The sequence below is a fragment of the Littorina saxatilis genome, linkage group LG2, assembly GCF_037325665.1.
Source record: "Littorina saxatilis isolate snail1 linkage group LG2, US_GU_Lsax_2.0, whole genome shotgun sequence".
Taxonomy (NCBI): domain Eukaryota; kingdom Metazoa; phylum Mollusca; class Gastropoda; order Littorinimorpha; family Littorinidae; genus Littorina; species Littorina saxatilis.
The window spans coordinates 2,430,668-2,444,442 of NC_090246.1; the positions used below are offsets into that span (position 1 = coordinate 2,430,668).

Consider the following 13,775-nt stretch of genomic DNA (forward strand, 5'->3'; position numbering starts at 1 on the left):
GTGTTAAATCATTTTCTGGTTTGAAGTGAGTGTGTGTGTGTGTGTGGAGTATTTATGTGTACCGTACTTTCCGGGTTACAAGGCGCTACAGCGCATAAGGCGCACCCCCCTCTTTTAAAAAAAAATTGTATTCCAGTCACCCATTGGGCGCAGGGGGCCGATAGGGCGCACCAAAATTAAAAAAGTATACCGGTAACAAACGGTCGAAGAATGAAAATAAGCCGCACATCAAAGGAAGAATACAGAGTGGAAATATGTGTGCTCTGTGTGTGCGGCGAGATCAAAGGCAGGTCCATTGTGATAGCTGGGTTGCCTTGTTTAGACACTGACCTTCTTCCCAGGGGTCAATGACCCAGTTTTTGCTATGAGAGGTGGTTCCCCTGTCATAGATCTGAGAGAGGAAACACTTCCTGCACCGGGGTCAGTGACCGAGTTTAACCTATGGGGCGGTCTCTTTGATGTCTTGAGAGGAAACTTGGCCAGGGTAGTACCTAGTAGCTGAAACATGCATTATCACAAGTTGTTTGACTGGTACTCAGGTGGTCTCTTTGATTTTTTTCGTATTTCATACACGGATTAGGCGCTTCGTTATATAAGACGCAGGGGTCAAACTCGAGGAAAAAAGTCGCGCCTTATGACCCGGAAAGTACGGTATGTGCTGACCTGAAGAAGTGGCAGTCTGGGCAAGCAAGATCTGTTGCAACACACACACACACCATGAGTGTGCACACACACAAACAGATCATCAACTTCCAATGGTGAAGACAGTTTATTAAAACAGATGTGCAATAAACAAAACAAGAATTAATGGACAGAAACAGTACAAATGAACTTCATTCAAAATGTGGACAAGATGATCGACTTTTGCTGCAAATGTTTTCCGCTATAATTTTACTTAGCTGATCATCTGAACCTGTTTTCTGACATAAAAGTAACACGTGAGATCTGCCTTGAAAACAGCGCCAAAGGAGCTTCTGATAGTGTGGTGTGTCACTATGCTGTGTATTATATTGTCGTAGACTAACTATCCTCAACAAAATCACATCGACCTTAATGACTATTTTTTTAACAATAGTATAAAACAATATTAACACAGTCAAGTTTCTCTGGAAACTATACTTGTCAAAAGAAATGTTCTTGTAATAGAACCAATGCAAACAAGACACTCATTAACTGTAAATAGTTATAAAACATTTCTAAACACACCGTTTTCAAACATTCATTGTTCCCAGTAAAGCCTCAGATACTCCAAATACACATATAAATGTAAACATACGTATATTCAGCATAACAAAGCAGATTCTGTAAACAATTTATCACTAAAACAAATTGGATCACATGCAAATAACTTTGAAACAACAAAAAAAGTATCAGGAACGGTTACATACAGCTCCTAAACAACAGCTGAAAAAGATCCAGTGAGAAAAACTATTAAAAAAGAATTAGGAGTATAAAACTGTCTTGCAGTAAGAACATACTACTTGGTGCGAAATGACAAAAAGCGTAACCCATCCCCCCGACAAAATCTTACTAAATTACGTTTTAAAATGTAGAAGAAATGTTAGCGTACACAGCAAACTGTGTATATTTGTCGAAAACTGTTTCTCATCACAACATGATCCTGGTCTATCTGAAACAAAAACGAACAAAAAGCTATGTGCTGTGACAGCTATTTTTTCTTGTCTGCAATAAAGCATGTTCGTTATAACATATTACACAAAAACAACACTGGAATCTGAAACTATCTTTCAATTTCTAATCAGCTGCCTATGCATTTATAATGATTGGGCGTTCATTACAGTCGGTACACTGAAAGTAATTCGAAAAAACACCCATAACAGTATCTGCAAAAACACATTGAAGACGACTTCCGTGATTGACCAGTCTCATATTCCCAAATCACACTTATTGATAGTAAATAAATCTAAGTAATAGTAAAACTACTGATTAAAGAGCACATGATTATCTAATGCAAAGAATAAACACTGTAGCACACGAGTTAAAAAACACGATGTTTCTCATCAAAATTTGTAAATTTATTTTTCTTAGAATTAAAACAAGATTGTCTCTTTGAGTCTTCCATACCATAAATTAAGGTACTGGACAGCATGTTACTCCATCAGTTCTCTTTTTTAATGAAGAGTTCAATTTATGAAACAATTATGGTGCAAAACCGTTCAATTTATAATTTGTTCTCACTGTATCACAGTTTTGTTTCGGAGTACAGAAGAAATATGTATGTATGTATGTGAAAAGTGATTAAACTTCTCGCCCAATCACAGGAACAGCTTAAAATCACAGGCAGATTAGTCTTTGCTGTTTTTTTCAGTTGCAAATTATTGCCTCTTGAAGTATTTGCAACCAAACATGGTTATTATGGTTGATCAATGTATCACAAAGGAGAAGATATTGTTCCAAAGGTCAACATCTTGTGTCCTAGGTCAAGGTCATTGGAAGGGTTTAGATTATTTAAAGGCTTTATTTACACCACTACTCGCACATTCAAAAATGTTTGAATCTTTATGAATGAAACATGATGTAATTATGATCTATTTTCAGTGAGATGGAATATGTGTGTGCCCCCTGGAGAGTTGAAATGGAACCCTGCCTTGCCTGGCTGAACCGATATCACAAGCAATACCCATGCTGTTAGTAATTTGCAGACATGTAGGCTTTTTGTATGAATTGCTCCAAATTCTGTGAGCTCCAACCTTGCTTATGCAGATATCTCAAAGGATTCCACTTTGGAAATAAATATGGTAAATATGTTGTTCTCCTTCTGATTAGTTATGAAATACAAATCACAGTCTTCAGTAATACAACCAAGCATCACATGCTATCATCATCACAATCACAATATTAAAAAAATGTAAGAAATCCCAATACCCTCTCCTGCAAACATCACACCCCTTTCAAAAAGGAATCGGTGCCTATAACATCAAGGCATGATTACACTGAAGCAACAAAAAGATTTAAACACAAAGACCTGACCTTAAACATGAAGAAGAATTGTTAATCCCATCCATTTTAAAACCTAAAGGGATTGCATGTACATGCGCTTGTTCTTTCTTTCTTTATTTGGTGTTTAACGTCGTTTTCAACCGTTCAAGGTTATATCGCGACGGGGAAAGGGGGGAGATGGGATAGAGCCACTTGTTAATTGTTTCTTGTTCACAAAAGCACTAATCAAAAAATTGCTCCAGGGGCTTGCAACGTAGTACAATATATGCGCTTGTACCATGCTTTATGCAGACAAGCTGCCAAGTGCCCTGCATGCTTCTCATGGTAATGACACTCTTGTGTTATAGACCAAAATAGTTTTCATGTCGTTTTTTGATTGTGAGGGTTTCATGACACCATTACAATAACACTTGTTCGTTTCTGAACTGCTCCTGGTATTAAGTGAAATGAGAATGAGCATTCACAAGCCAGAAGGTTATTTATAATCCGGGCTTGCATGTTTTGGCACAGCTGGTCTTATTCAGAAAATAAATACTGCTTCACAGCATGGCAAAAGTTCGGCAAAAGCAATTTCACTTTTGTCTTCGGCTTGCCTTCAACCTTGCCTGCTTACAAGATAGGCAGGTGTATATAACAATGCACTACATAGTGCTTCAAAGGCCTTGAAAACACAAATCCATTAAGTAATCAAACAGAAACAAAAGAAAGGCATACATGTTCAAGAAAAATTCAAAACGAGACACCCAACGTTGAAAGTACAAAGTACAGATGCAATAATGAATTCTTACTGCCCTTTTAAACAGTGAATGATGTCTCAGGGACAGCATACAGGCATTCTACACATTTTCACTGGATAAAAACCACAACAAGGTGAAACAAGACAATCTCCAGACACAAAGATCATTATGATGCTCTGATGTGGGTGAACTCAAGATCATTATGATGCTCTGATGTAGGTGATCTCATATGATCGAGCTACGGCAGGGAGTGGAGAATTAAGAATCCAGCCGCCCCAGCTCTGACGTGTAGATGTTGACGCTCTCGGTGTCGAAGAGAACGAAGTAGATCTGCTTGAGCGTGCTGCTGGCTGTGGTGTTGAAGTAGTTGCGAATGGACTGCAGGATGATCTGGGCTGCCGTCTGCTTGGGAAAACCAGCACTGCACACACAAAATACTTTGTTGTAGATGCAGACCTGCCAACCCTCGTGAAGCCTCAAGTGCAGCAATATAGAATTTTTTTGAATTTTCAGTGTAGCAATGGTGTTTAAAGTATAGCATTTTCTAAAATGTATTCCCACATCCGCATGCTTGTGATTTTTTTTTATTAAGCATAGCAATCTTTAGCTTGGCGTAGCAGTTGGTAGCTCTAGAGATTTGCTGTTTCACTGAAAAATTATTTACCTGCCCTAAATGACAAATGTAATGTCATTATTAACTAAGACCTCTGCTGTATGGGTCAGAAGCAAAAATATACGCATCCTGCTCATCATACTGGTCAAACTGTAAGATTATATGAAGTCTTATATCGCGCGCGCACCTCCAGACTCGGACTCAAGGCGCAGGGATCTATTTATGCCGTGTGAGATGGAATTTTTTACACAATACATCACGCATTCACATCGACCAGCAGATCGCAGCCATTTCGGCGCATATCCTACTTTTCACGGCCTATTATTCCAAGTCACACGGGTATTTTGGTGGACATTTTTATCTATGCCTATACAATTTTGCCAGGAAAGACCCTTTTGTCAATCTGGGATCTCTAACGTGCACACCCCAATGTAGTGTACACGAAGGGACCTTGGTTTTTCATCTCATCCGAAAGACTAGCACTTGAACCCACCACCTAGGTTAGGAAAGGGGGGAGAAAATTGCTAACGCCCCGACCCAGGGTCGAACTCGCAACCTCTCGCTTCCGAGCGCAAGTGCTTTACCACTCGGCCACCAAGTCCATTGAAGATACCAGTGTTCAGTGAAAATACTTGTTGCCATTGATGTATTGTGTACTGTATTTTTGGGCCTACAAGTTGCTTCATTATACATGACGTAACACCCCCCCCCCCCCCCCCCCCCCCCCTGTCTGTGATCAAACTAAAAATCTCCTTTTCATCAAACTTTACCGTTTACTAAATGTACATACAGTATTTTCTTATGCTAGTTCATAATAAATCTGTGAATCGTTCTGGGTTGATATCACCTTTAACTGTCCATTGTTAGTACTCACCTGAATCAGCTAAGCATGAACACATGTACTACCTGTGCTCACATAAAACTCTCATGGCTTCGCTGCTTGGAAATTAAGTTGGACTTCCAAGCAAAAGCCTGGCTACATTCATACAATACAGTGGAACCTGTCTATAACGACCATTCAAGGGACCGAACAAAAGTGATTATTATAGACGAGGCAGTTGCCATGGAAAGCTGAATTATACACACACAAAAAAGAAAAAAACTTGTCTGGGAATGTTGGGAGTGGTTGCTGTAGGCAGGTGGTTGCTGTAGGCAGGTGGTCACAAGGGTGTCGCAAGGGCAGGTTGGACTGTACTCAGAACAAGGTCAACATTCACATCTGGGTTCCAGCATTCAAAAGATGAGCATGATCATTGCACATCACCCCACTACTCTACAGTATACTTACCGCCCACTGCCCAGAGATGGAATGGCTACAGTTTTCAGGTTTTTGGAGTCGGCCAGTTTAAGGCAGTTGATAACAGCCTTTTCCAACAGACCCTGTGCATTGTCTGCTTTCCAGGTTGGGCCGTTGCAGTTGATGACAAATTTAGCGGGAAAATTGTGTCCTGGGCACATGGTGGCTATGAAATGAAAGATAGCATTCCACTTATTCTTTCAAGAGGTAGTTTTGTGTACTTAAAAAGCTCAAGTTGAGTGTTGCAGTAGAGAATTATACTCCTCTGATGGTTTCAAGTATTCTATCATTTTGTTTGTTTGTTTTAATAGGGATGGGGTGATATTTTTAAGCATACACTGGAGTCTCAATTAAGTAAGACTGTATGATATATAGCTACCAAGCTTGTAAAACAATGTAAGCCAGCTAAAGAGGACAATCACCATCATGTGAGAATTAATGGGTTAAGTAAAATTAAGGGGATAATTTCATTTTTACTTTCTGTTTCGAAGTTAAAAAACAAAAGGAATACCGATACAAGAACGAGACATGACGGTACGAATTTTCGCTTATGGAAGCTTCATCAGGAAAAACAAGAACACAAAAGACAACAAAAAGCAGACGCAACACGGAACGAACAAGGTTTGAAAGAAAATGGAGGGGAAACACGCGAAAATGGGAAGGAACTCTATCATGTATTTTGAATAAAATTGTGTTTAAACCAAATGAATGAAAGGGGAGAGAAGTGGTTGGATGATGTCATTGGCACAGGCATACTAGACTAAAAGTGATACACATTCATACAAGGGGGCCCCCCCTTTTATGAATGTGTATCACTTTTAGTCCCTTTTATGAATGTGTATCACTTTTAGTCTAGTATGCCTGTGCCCATGACATCATCCAACCACTTCTCTCCCCTTTCATTCATTTCCATTCCAAGAGTTCCTTCCCATTTTTGCGTGTTTCCCTCCATTTTCTTTCATACCTTGTTCGTTCCGTGTTGCGTCTGCTTTTTGGTGTCTTTTGTGTTCTTGTTTTTCCTGATGAAGCTACCATAAGCGAAAATTCGTACCGTCTTGTCTCGTTCTTGTATCGGTGAGTACAGTATTCCTTTGTTTTTTAACTTTGTTCATCTTACCACAGTCACTTCGTTGTTTAGATTTCTGTTTCGAAGCAAAAATGTCCCTGCTCGAGTCAAATTCCTAACTGCAACACCCAACACTGATCAGAGATCCTCCAGAAGGCAAACGCTCTAATATCAGTCTGTACCTACGGTGGTGTATCCAAGCAGGGCCTCCTGCTTTCTGAGTCTCAAGAAGTTAAAAAATAGAAGAATTTCACTGTTCAGATTATTTGTTCATGTACTCACTTTCCGCTGCTTATTGAGGGGATTGCTATTGTTTTCAAGTGCTTCTCCTCTGCTAGCTTCAAGACATTGTCCACTGCTGTTTTCAGCTGTTCCTGCGCGTTGGAGTCGCCCCACGAGGGACTATTGACGTGAATCACGTATTTGGCGGGGAACTTTTTGCCTTGGCACAATGCAGCTGAAACATCCAAGAATGAATGTCTTTATTCGTCTTTCATTTCACTGGGACAAAACTCTTCAGATATGTATTTGTGTCGCTTAAAGATGCCTAATCAAAAAAATGAGAAAAAACACAATTTTTTCTGCATTATTATGAAGCTTTGCCTTCCAGTGGACCTCTGATCTTTATTCCAGAAAATCTTCTTCACAATATCACAAATAAATTTGTAACACTAGACTCTCAACATCTCAACAGTGAACTAACTTTGCCACTTGAATGATTAGAAATGCTTCCCAAAATGACACACAGCTCAGAAATAATGTCAATTTTTCTTTAAGTTATGAATTCTTTATAATGCTACACTTTGCGAACAGTACAAAGCTCAGATTGTCAATGTTTCAAAGAAAATCTCTGAATTTCCTAAATAATACAAAGCCACAAAGGAATTATTAACAAAACATTGCACAGTGAGGTTGTACTTCGTGTACCACAACTAAATGCTATATACAAGCTCTTTCAAACAGTTAGTAATGGTTAATATTTGTAACCGAGTTGTGGTTACTTACCTTCAGCAGTGTCTATAGCAGGCTGCGAGGATTTCAGGTTGTCAATTTCTTTCTGGAACTCTCGACCACCTGCTCTGGAAATGGCTTGGCCTGTAAAAAATAATAAATAAAATGTAACGTTTTTGCTACGTTAGCTGTCATCTTGGGTAACTTGCTTTAACGGGCAACAAACCGGTCAATATACAACAACAGCAGAAGAAAAAAAAAACAAAAACAATGTGCGTGTGTGTTGTGTATTCATTCATAATCATACACCAAGGGCCAACAGCAAGTTGTCAATTCAGGAAAATACAGGTAATGCTTTGTATACAAGTACTTCCTGCCAGCAAACAGGTTGACTGCATTCTAGAGATTTTCTTTTGTTATCCGCAACAGCACAAGATTTCTTTTTTCAGTTAGTATCTTTCCACCATCTTTATGATTGGTGTCCACAATTACGTATACTGGGGTCGCACTGACTTGCATCATTGATGCAAACAAAACCTATTTTGCACACTAATATGGCTAAAAGGCATATGGCAGCGGATAAATGCACTATTTATGCAATGTGTTCAACGGACGCAACCCCTTCCTAATGCAACTTATAAAGCATTAAATGTATTATATAACAGAACACTTCTTATCGGAAGTGAAGTTATAAGCTCCGAAGTCACTGGATGAAATTAAAAATCTGGGAGACCAGTCTGCACTATTGTTTTTTTAACAGGAATGTGGGGTAATAACGCCCATTAGGCTAACAACATCCATACCAATTCAAGATTTCTTGCGGACTTTTGTACCCCTTCCAACAACCCCCCCAAAATGCATTGACTTGGCTACTTTTCCTTACCAACTTCGCCTCCCATGTGATAAGTTGAGTTGGTAGGATGAACAATGGCATCAGCTGTCACCTTCACGATGTCCCCTTGTAGAACAGTCAGCTGAAAATGCAGGCAAAATGTATTCAGTCACTACAAAATTAACAAAATAAAAAGTCAAGAGAAGAGTAATGTAAACATTCAGTCAATGTGTGACCCTAAAGCAGGGCGCGCAACTCTTCCTCACGGTTGGAAATTCTGACAGTTATTTCCCAACATGGTCTTTTACCAGTGTCTGCATCTATCTATAACTATATACGGCTTGTGTGTGTGTGTCTGTCTGTCTGTCTGTCACTTCGCGATGCACGGCCAAAGTTCTCGATGGATCTGCTTCAAATTTGGTGGGCATATTCAGGTAGACCCCGGACACAATCTGGTCGATGAAAATTTTCAACACGTGCTCTCAGCGCGCAGCGCTGAACCGATTTTGGTTTTTATGGTTTTTCTGTACATCCATTCCCAGTAACTCTTCCTTATCTAGCCAGTGTTTTGCGCGTTTATCTCCCTTGCGCCACTCACCCGGCGAAGCCGGGTATTCGGCTCTACTTCTTCCCGGCGAAGCCGGATATTCATCTAGTTAGTATACAGATATTGACAGTATCACTACCTCAAAATATTCCCTTGAACCTCTTGAATACTGACTTTAAATTGAAAGATAAACTGCTGCAGAGTTAGAAACATCGTTGAGAGAAATATTTTACCCTTTTGGGTAGCAAAGGGGTTAGAGTGTGTGCCTTTTATGCTGTCAGACTGGGTCGGTTCAATTCCCACATGAGGCGCATACAAACGCCCAGTTATCTCTGATCCACCCTGCTTCAAATCGATACATGATTCTATCTGGGCTCCAGAAGGCAGTGAGGGAGAGGAGATATGCAGCGGCCTCATAAAGCTGGCCCCGAAAAAGTTAAAATCTTCAACTCCTCACCATCCAAAAGGTTATGGGACCACCTTTTTTTAACAAATATTTTACCTTTTGCCCTAGGAAGAGCTTTTTCTCTGATAGAATGGTGAAACCTCCGGCAGCCACAGCCCCTTTGCCTGAGGGTTTGCCATCATCGTCGTCAGGTACCGATGCCTGCAACAAGACACAACTAATGTTGGAACCTTAATCTCACTTTAAACACAGTTACTACAACTTGTGTGTGTGTGTGTGTGTGCTTGTTCACGATCATGTCAATATAATATCGCTTACAGGCTTTTGTTTTGATTATGTTAAATTTATTTTGTGTGTGTGACATCCATACAACAACTGTTTCATTGATGTGAGCTACTAGGCATCATTGCCCCTAGTTTTAACAAAAGTCCTTGCGCTCACAGCCTACCACCCAACAGCTTTCTCAAAAGACAGCAACAACAGAAATATTCTTTTCTGCTACCATAATCTCCCAAATCAAAACATTCAACGATTTATACAGTGGAATCCAATTTTTAAACCTAAGGAAACATTAAAAACAAATCAAGTCTTAATTAGGAGGGAGTCTAAAAGTGGAGGTAAACCAAAAGCAGTTATAAACAAAGCTATATAGCTCAGTTGGTAGCGCGCTGGATTTGTATTCAGTTGGCCGCTGTCAGCGTGAGTTCGATCCCAGGTTCGGCGGAAATTTATTTCAGAGTCAAATTTGTGTGCAGACTCTCTTCGGTGTCCGAACTCCCCCCCCGTGTACACTACATTGGGTGTGCACGTTAAAGATCCCACGATTGACAAAAGGGTCTTTCCTGGCAAAAATTGCTTAGGCACAGTTAATAATTGTCTACCTATACCCGTGTGACTTGGAATAATAGGCCGTGAAAATTAAATATGCGCCGAAATGGCTGCAATTACTGGCCGTATAAAATTTCATCTCACACGGCATCACTGCAGAGCGCCTAGAACTGTACCCACGGAATTTGCGCGATATAAGCCTCATTGATTGATTGAAAACATCTGAGAAAACAGGGTCGATGAGAAAACAGGGTCGATGAGAAAACAGGGTCGATGAGAAAACAGGGTCGATGAGAAAACAGGGTCGATGAGAAAACAGGGTCGATGAGAAAACAGGGTCGAAAAAGGAAGTGTTTGCAGACACCACCAGAAGCCGTAGGCTTGTTGTTGTTTTGATATTTATGTATGTTTGTAAATTCAATGTACAAGTAAATGGAAATAAATCATTGTTTAAGCCAAAAGGGAAGGGGCTTAATTTTTTTTTAATGGGGTTCCACTGTAGAGCCTGTTCTATCAAGGTGAAACATACTGATTTTCCCCGGGCCCTTTTGGCTGGCGTAGGTTTCGCTGCGTCCAGAGCTGCTTTGATCATCTTGGCTGCAACTTTGGTGGATTTTTTCCTGGATCTTGCTGCACCCTTGCCGGCGCCAGCCTTGGACGTTGAGGCACCAGCGGCAGAAGCAGCAGCAGCAGTCCCAGCCATAGGAATCATGTTGCTTTTTTTCATAGCCAGCACGAGACGAGGCAGCACCCCACCTTGTGGAATGGTCACCTTCTTGAACAGCTAAATAAAACAGGAAAACAGAGCTATTATAGCTATACAAATTTTTTTCTTCTGTTTCTTTGCATCATTCTTTTGTGTTTTTGTTGCTGTATTTCTTTTCTTCATTTCCCTTTCTGCTTGTTTGTTTTCTTCCTAGTTTTGTTTGTTCGGGTTTTGTTGTTACATTGTACTTCGTTATGTTCACAACAATTTTTGAGGAGACCACTTAACTTTGATAGTTCTGTATTTTTCAGATGTGTGCTAAACGTCTTCATGAAGCTGTTCTTCTTAAACTGGATTTGCTTGACTAGTTTTGCTTGAATGTGTGCTTGGATTGTAAAGCTGTTAAAATTATCATTTCACTGGACACTCTATACTGTGGCAGTAACTTTTTAAAAGCAATATTAGTTACTACTCACAGTATCTGCTACTGTTTTTAACTGCCATAATACATGAGTTAGCAAACAGTGACACCCATAAATAATAACAGAGGAATTTCTCAGAAATCTGTGTACATTTGTACAGTAAATTTGTACTTACCACATCAAGTTCCTCGTCATTGCGTACAGCCAGCAATATATGTCTGGGAGTGATACGGCCTCTCTTGAAGTCACGGGCTGCATTTCCGGCCAGTTCAAGGATTTCAGCTGCACAACACAATTTCAATCAGATGTAGTTTCAGTTTCACAAGGACATTATTCTAAATAAAAGGTCCAATCTAAAAATCTAGAAAGTAATTATATTATTGTGTTCATAATTTCCCCCCTCACTCACTCCTTTCTGTCAACTTTATCCCTCTCATGCTAAACACATACATGTGCGTACCCGTGCATATCGGTTAGGGAAGAGAGGGGTAGTGACGGGTGGGGACATGTGGAGAGGGGGTAATATTGACCCGGTGACCCAGAAAACGTAAGCAAACACACCCGTCACACTTAGTACACATACACACAGCCACACCGTCTCGTGCATCCCGCAAAGCGACAAAAAGCACTCAACCTAATCAAAGCACCACAAACCTGTCAAATACTCGATGACAGCCGCCATGTATACCGGTGTGCCGCTGCCGATTCGGAGGTGGTGTGTGTCGCGCTTCAGATAGCGAAGCATTCGGGCCACAGGGAAAAGGACGCCCGCTCGATTCGATCGGGACACCTGCTTGGATTTTTTCTTGCCGCCTCTGCCGCTCATTGTTGCAGTTTGTCGTGCGTAGCCGCAGAGAAAGTTGGAACGTGTGAGCGTGAAGCCAGTTTCAACGCAAGAACTTGCGAACCAGGCAAACCTGTGTGCAGGACTTGTAAACCGGAAGTATAAACAAGTTTGGGTCAAGGTCGTTTATAGTCTCGACTAAAGTCTATCCGCTTGAGTCTTCTGTGCAAAATTACAAGGAAAATGTCATAGATCTCAAGACTGAAAAACTCACAATTCTTGTCAAAATGAAATTTCTTCTTCTCTGTTGTCAACGGAGATTTGGTTTAACTGTGAATATTTTCGCACAGCTTGCCACAGTCACCACCAAGACAGCAATCTAAAAATAGTACATTACTGACCAAAAGCGGGTCACAACGTGCAAGACGGTGCTTCGCGGAGTCAGCGAGAAACCACTTCGCGGATCATTTGACATTGCGCAAGATTACAACCAGTCGATTTTCACCCCTGTAAGCTTATGTGTGTGTGTGTGTGTGTGTGTGTGTGTGTGTGTGTGTGTGTGTGTGTGTGTGTGTGTGAACAACAACCGCAACGCACAACAACAACAACAACAACAACAACAAAGCACGACTAAAAGGCCCAATGAACTAGGACACGTCTGCTATTAATTTTTTTCTATTTGCAATTACAGAAAGTAGATCAATACATTTCCAGGATTCAATCAGTTTTTGTTCTCCCAATTACTTATCTATTTACTTTCTGTCCTTGCAAATAAAATAATTCTAATAGCAGAAATTTCACGTGCATAACTGATTTGTTGTTTAATTAAACCAAAGGAATGACTGAACTGAATAAAAACAAGTCGCGTAAGGCGAAATTACTACATTTAGTCAAGCTGTGGAACTCACAGAATGAAACTGAACGTAGTCCGCCGCTAGTGCAAAAGGCAGTGAAAGTGACGAGCCTGTTTGGCGCGGTAGCGATTGCGCTGTGCTTCATAGCACGCTTTACTGTACCTCTCTTCGTTTTAACTTTCTGAGCGTGTTTTTAATCCAAACATATCATATCTATATGTTTTTGGAATCAGGAACCGACAAGGAATAAGATGAAATAGTTTTTGAATCGATTTCGGAAATTTAATTTTGATCATAATTTTTATATTTGTAATTTTCAGAGCTTGTTTTTAATCCAAATATAACCTATGTCTATGTTTTTGGAATCAGAAAATGACGAAGAATAAGATGAAATTGTTTTTGGATCGTTTAATAAAAATATAATTTTAATTACAAATTTCCGATTTTTAATGACCAAACTCGTAAGTCCACTATTTTGCACTTTGGAAAACGTGCCTCCCATCCAACTGACAAAGGAAACAGAAGAACAAGTCGCGTAACGCGAAAATACAACATTTAGTCAAGCTGTCGAACTCACAGAATGAAACTGAACGCACTGCAATTTTTCAGCATCGTCAGTCCACCGCTTGTGGCAAGGGCAGTGAAATTGACAAGAAGAGCGGGGTAGTAGTTGCGCTGAGAAGGATAGCACGCTTTTCTGTGCCTCTCTTCGTTTTAACTTTCTGAGCGTGTTTTCAATCCAAACATATCATATCTATATGTTTTTGGAAT

At 40.2% G+C, this 13,775-nt stretch overlaps 1 protein-coding gene across 2 annotated transcripts; it reads right to left on the reverse strand.

Moving 5' to 3' along the window:
• Window positions 1–754: 754 nt before the first annotated feature.
• On the reverse strand, window positions 755–12,486 carry LOC138957978 (core histone macro-H2A.1-like). Of its 2 annotated transcripts, none has more exons than XM_070328994.1 (8): window positions 12,021–12,486; window positions 11,542–11,648; window positions 10,768–11,022; window positions 9,507–9,611; window positions 8,509–8,599; window positions 7,680–7,769; window positions 5,600–5,774; window positions 755–4,119 (listed from the first exon to the last, which is right to left on the reverse strand). In XM_070328994.1, exons 1-8 carry the CDS (start codon window positions 12,190–12,192, stop codon window positions 3,957–3,959), a joined length of 1,158 nt encoding a protein of 385 aa, XP_070185095.1. In that variant the 5' UTR covers window positions 12,193–12,486; the 3' UTR covers window positions 755–3,956. The 2 variants fall into 2 exon arrangements, with proteins under 2 accessions (XP_070185095.1, XP_070185094.1); XM_070328993.1 differs by lacking the exon at window positions 5,600–5,774 and adding an exon at window positions 6,957–7,131 and having other exon boundaries at window positions 12,021–12,473.
• Between the last annotated feature and the right edge of the window lie 1,289 nt (window positions 12,487–13,775).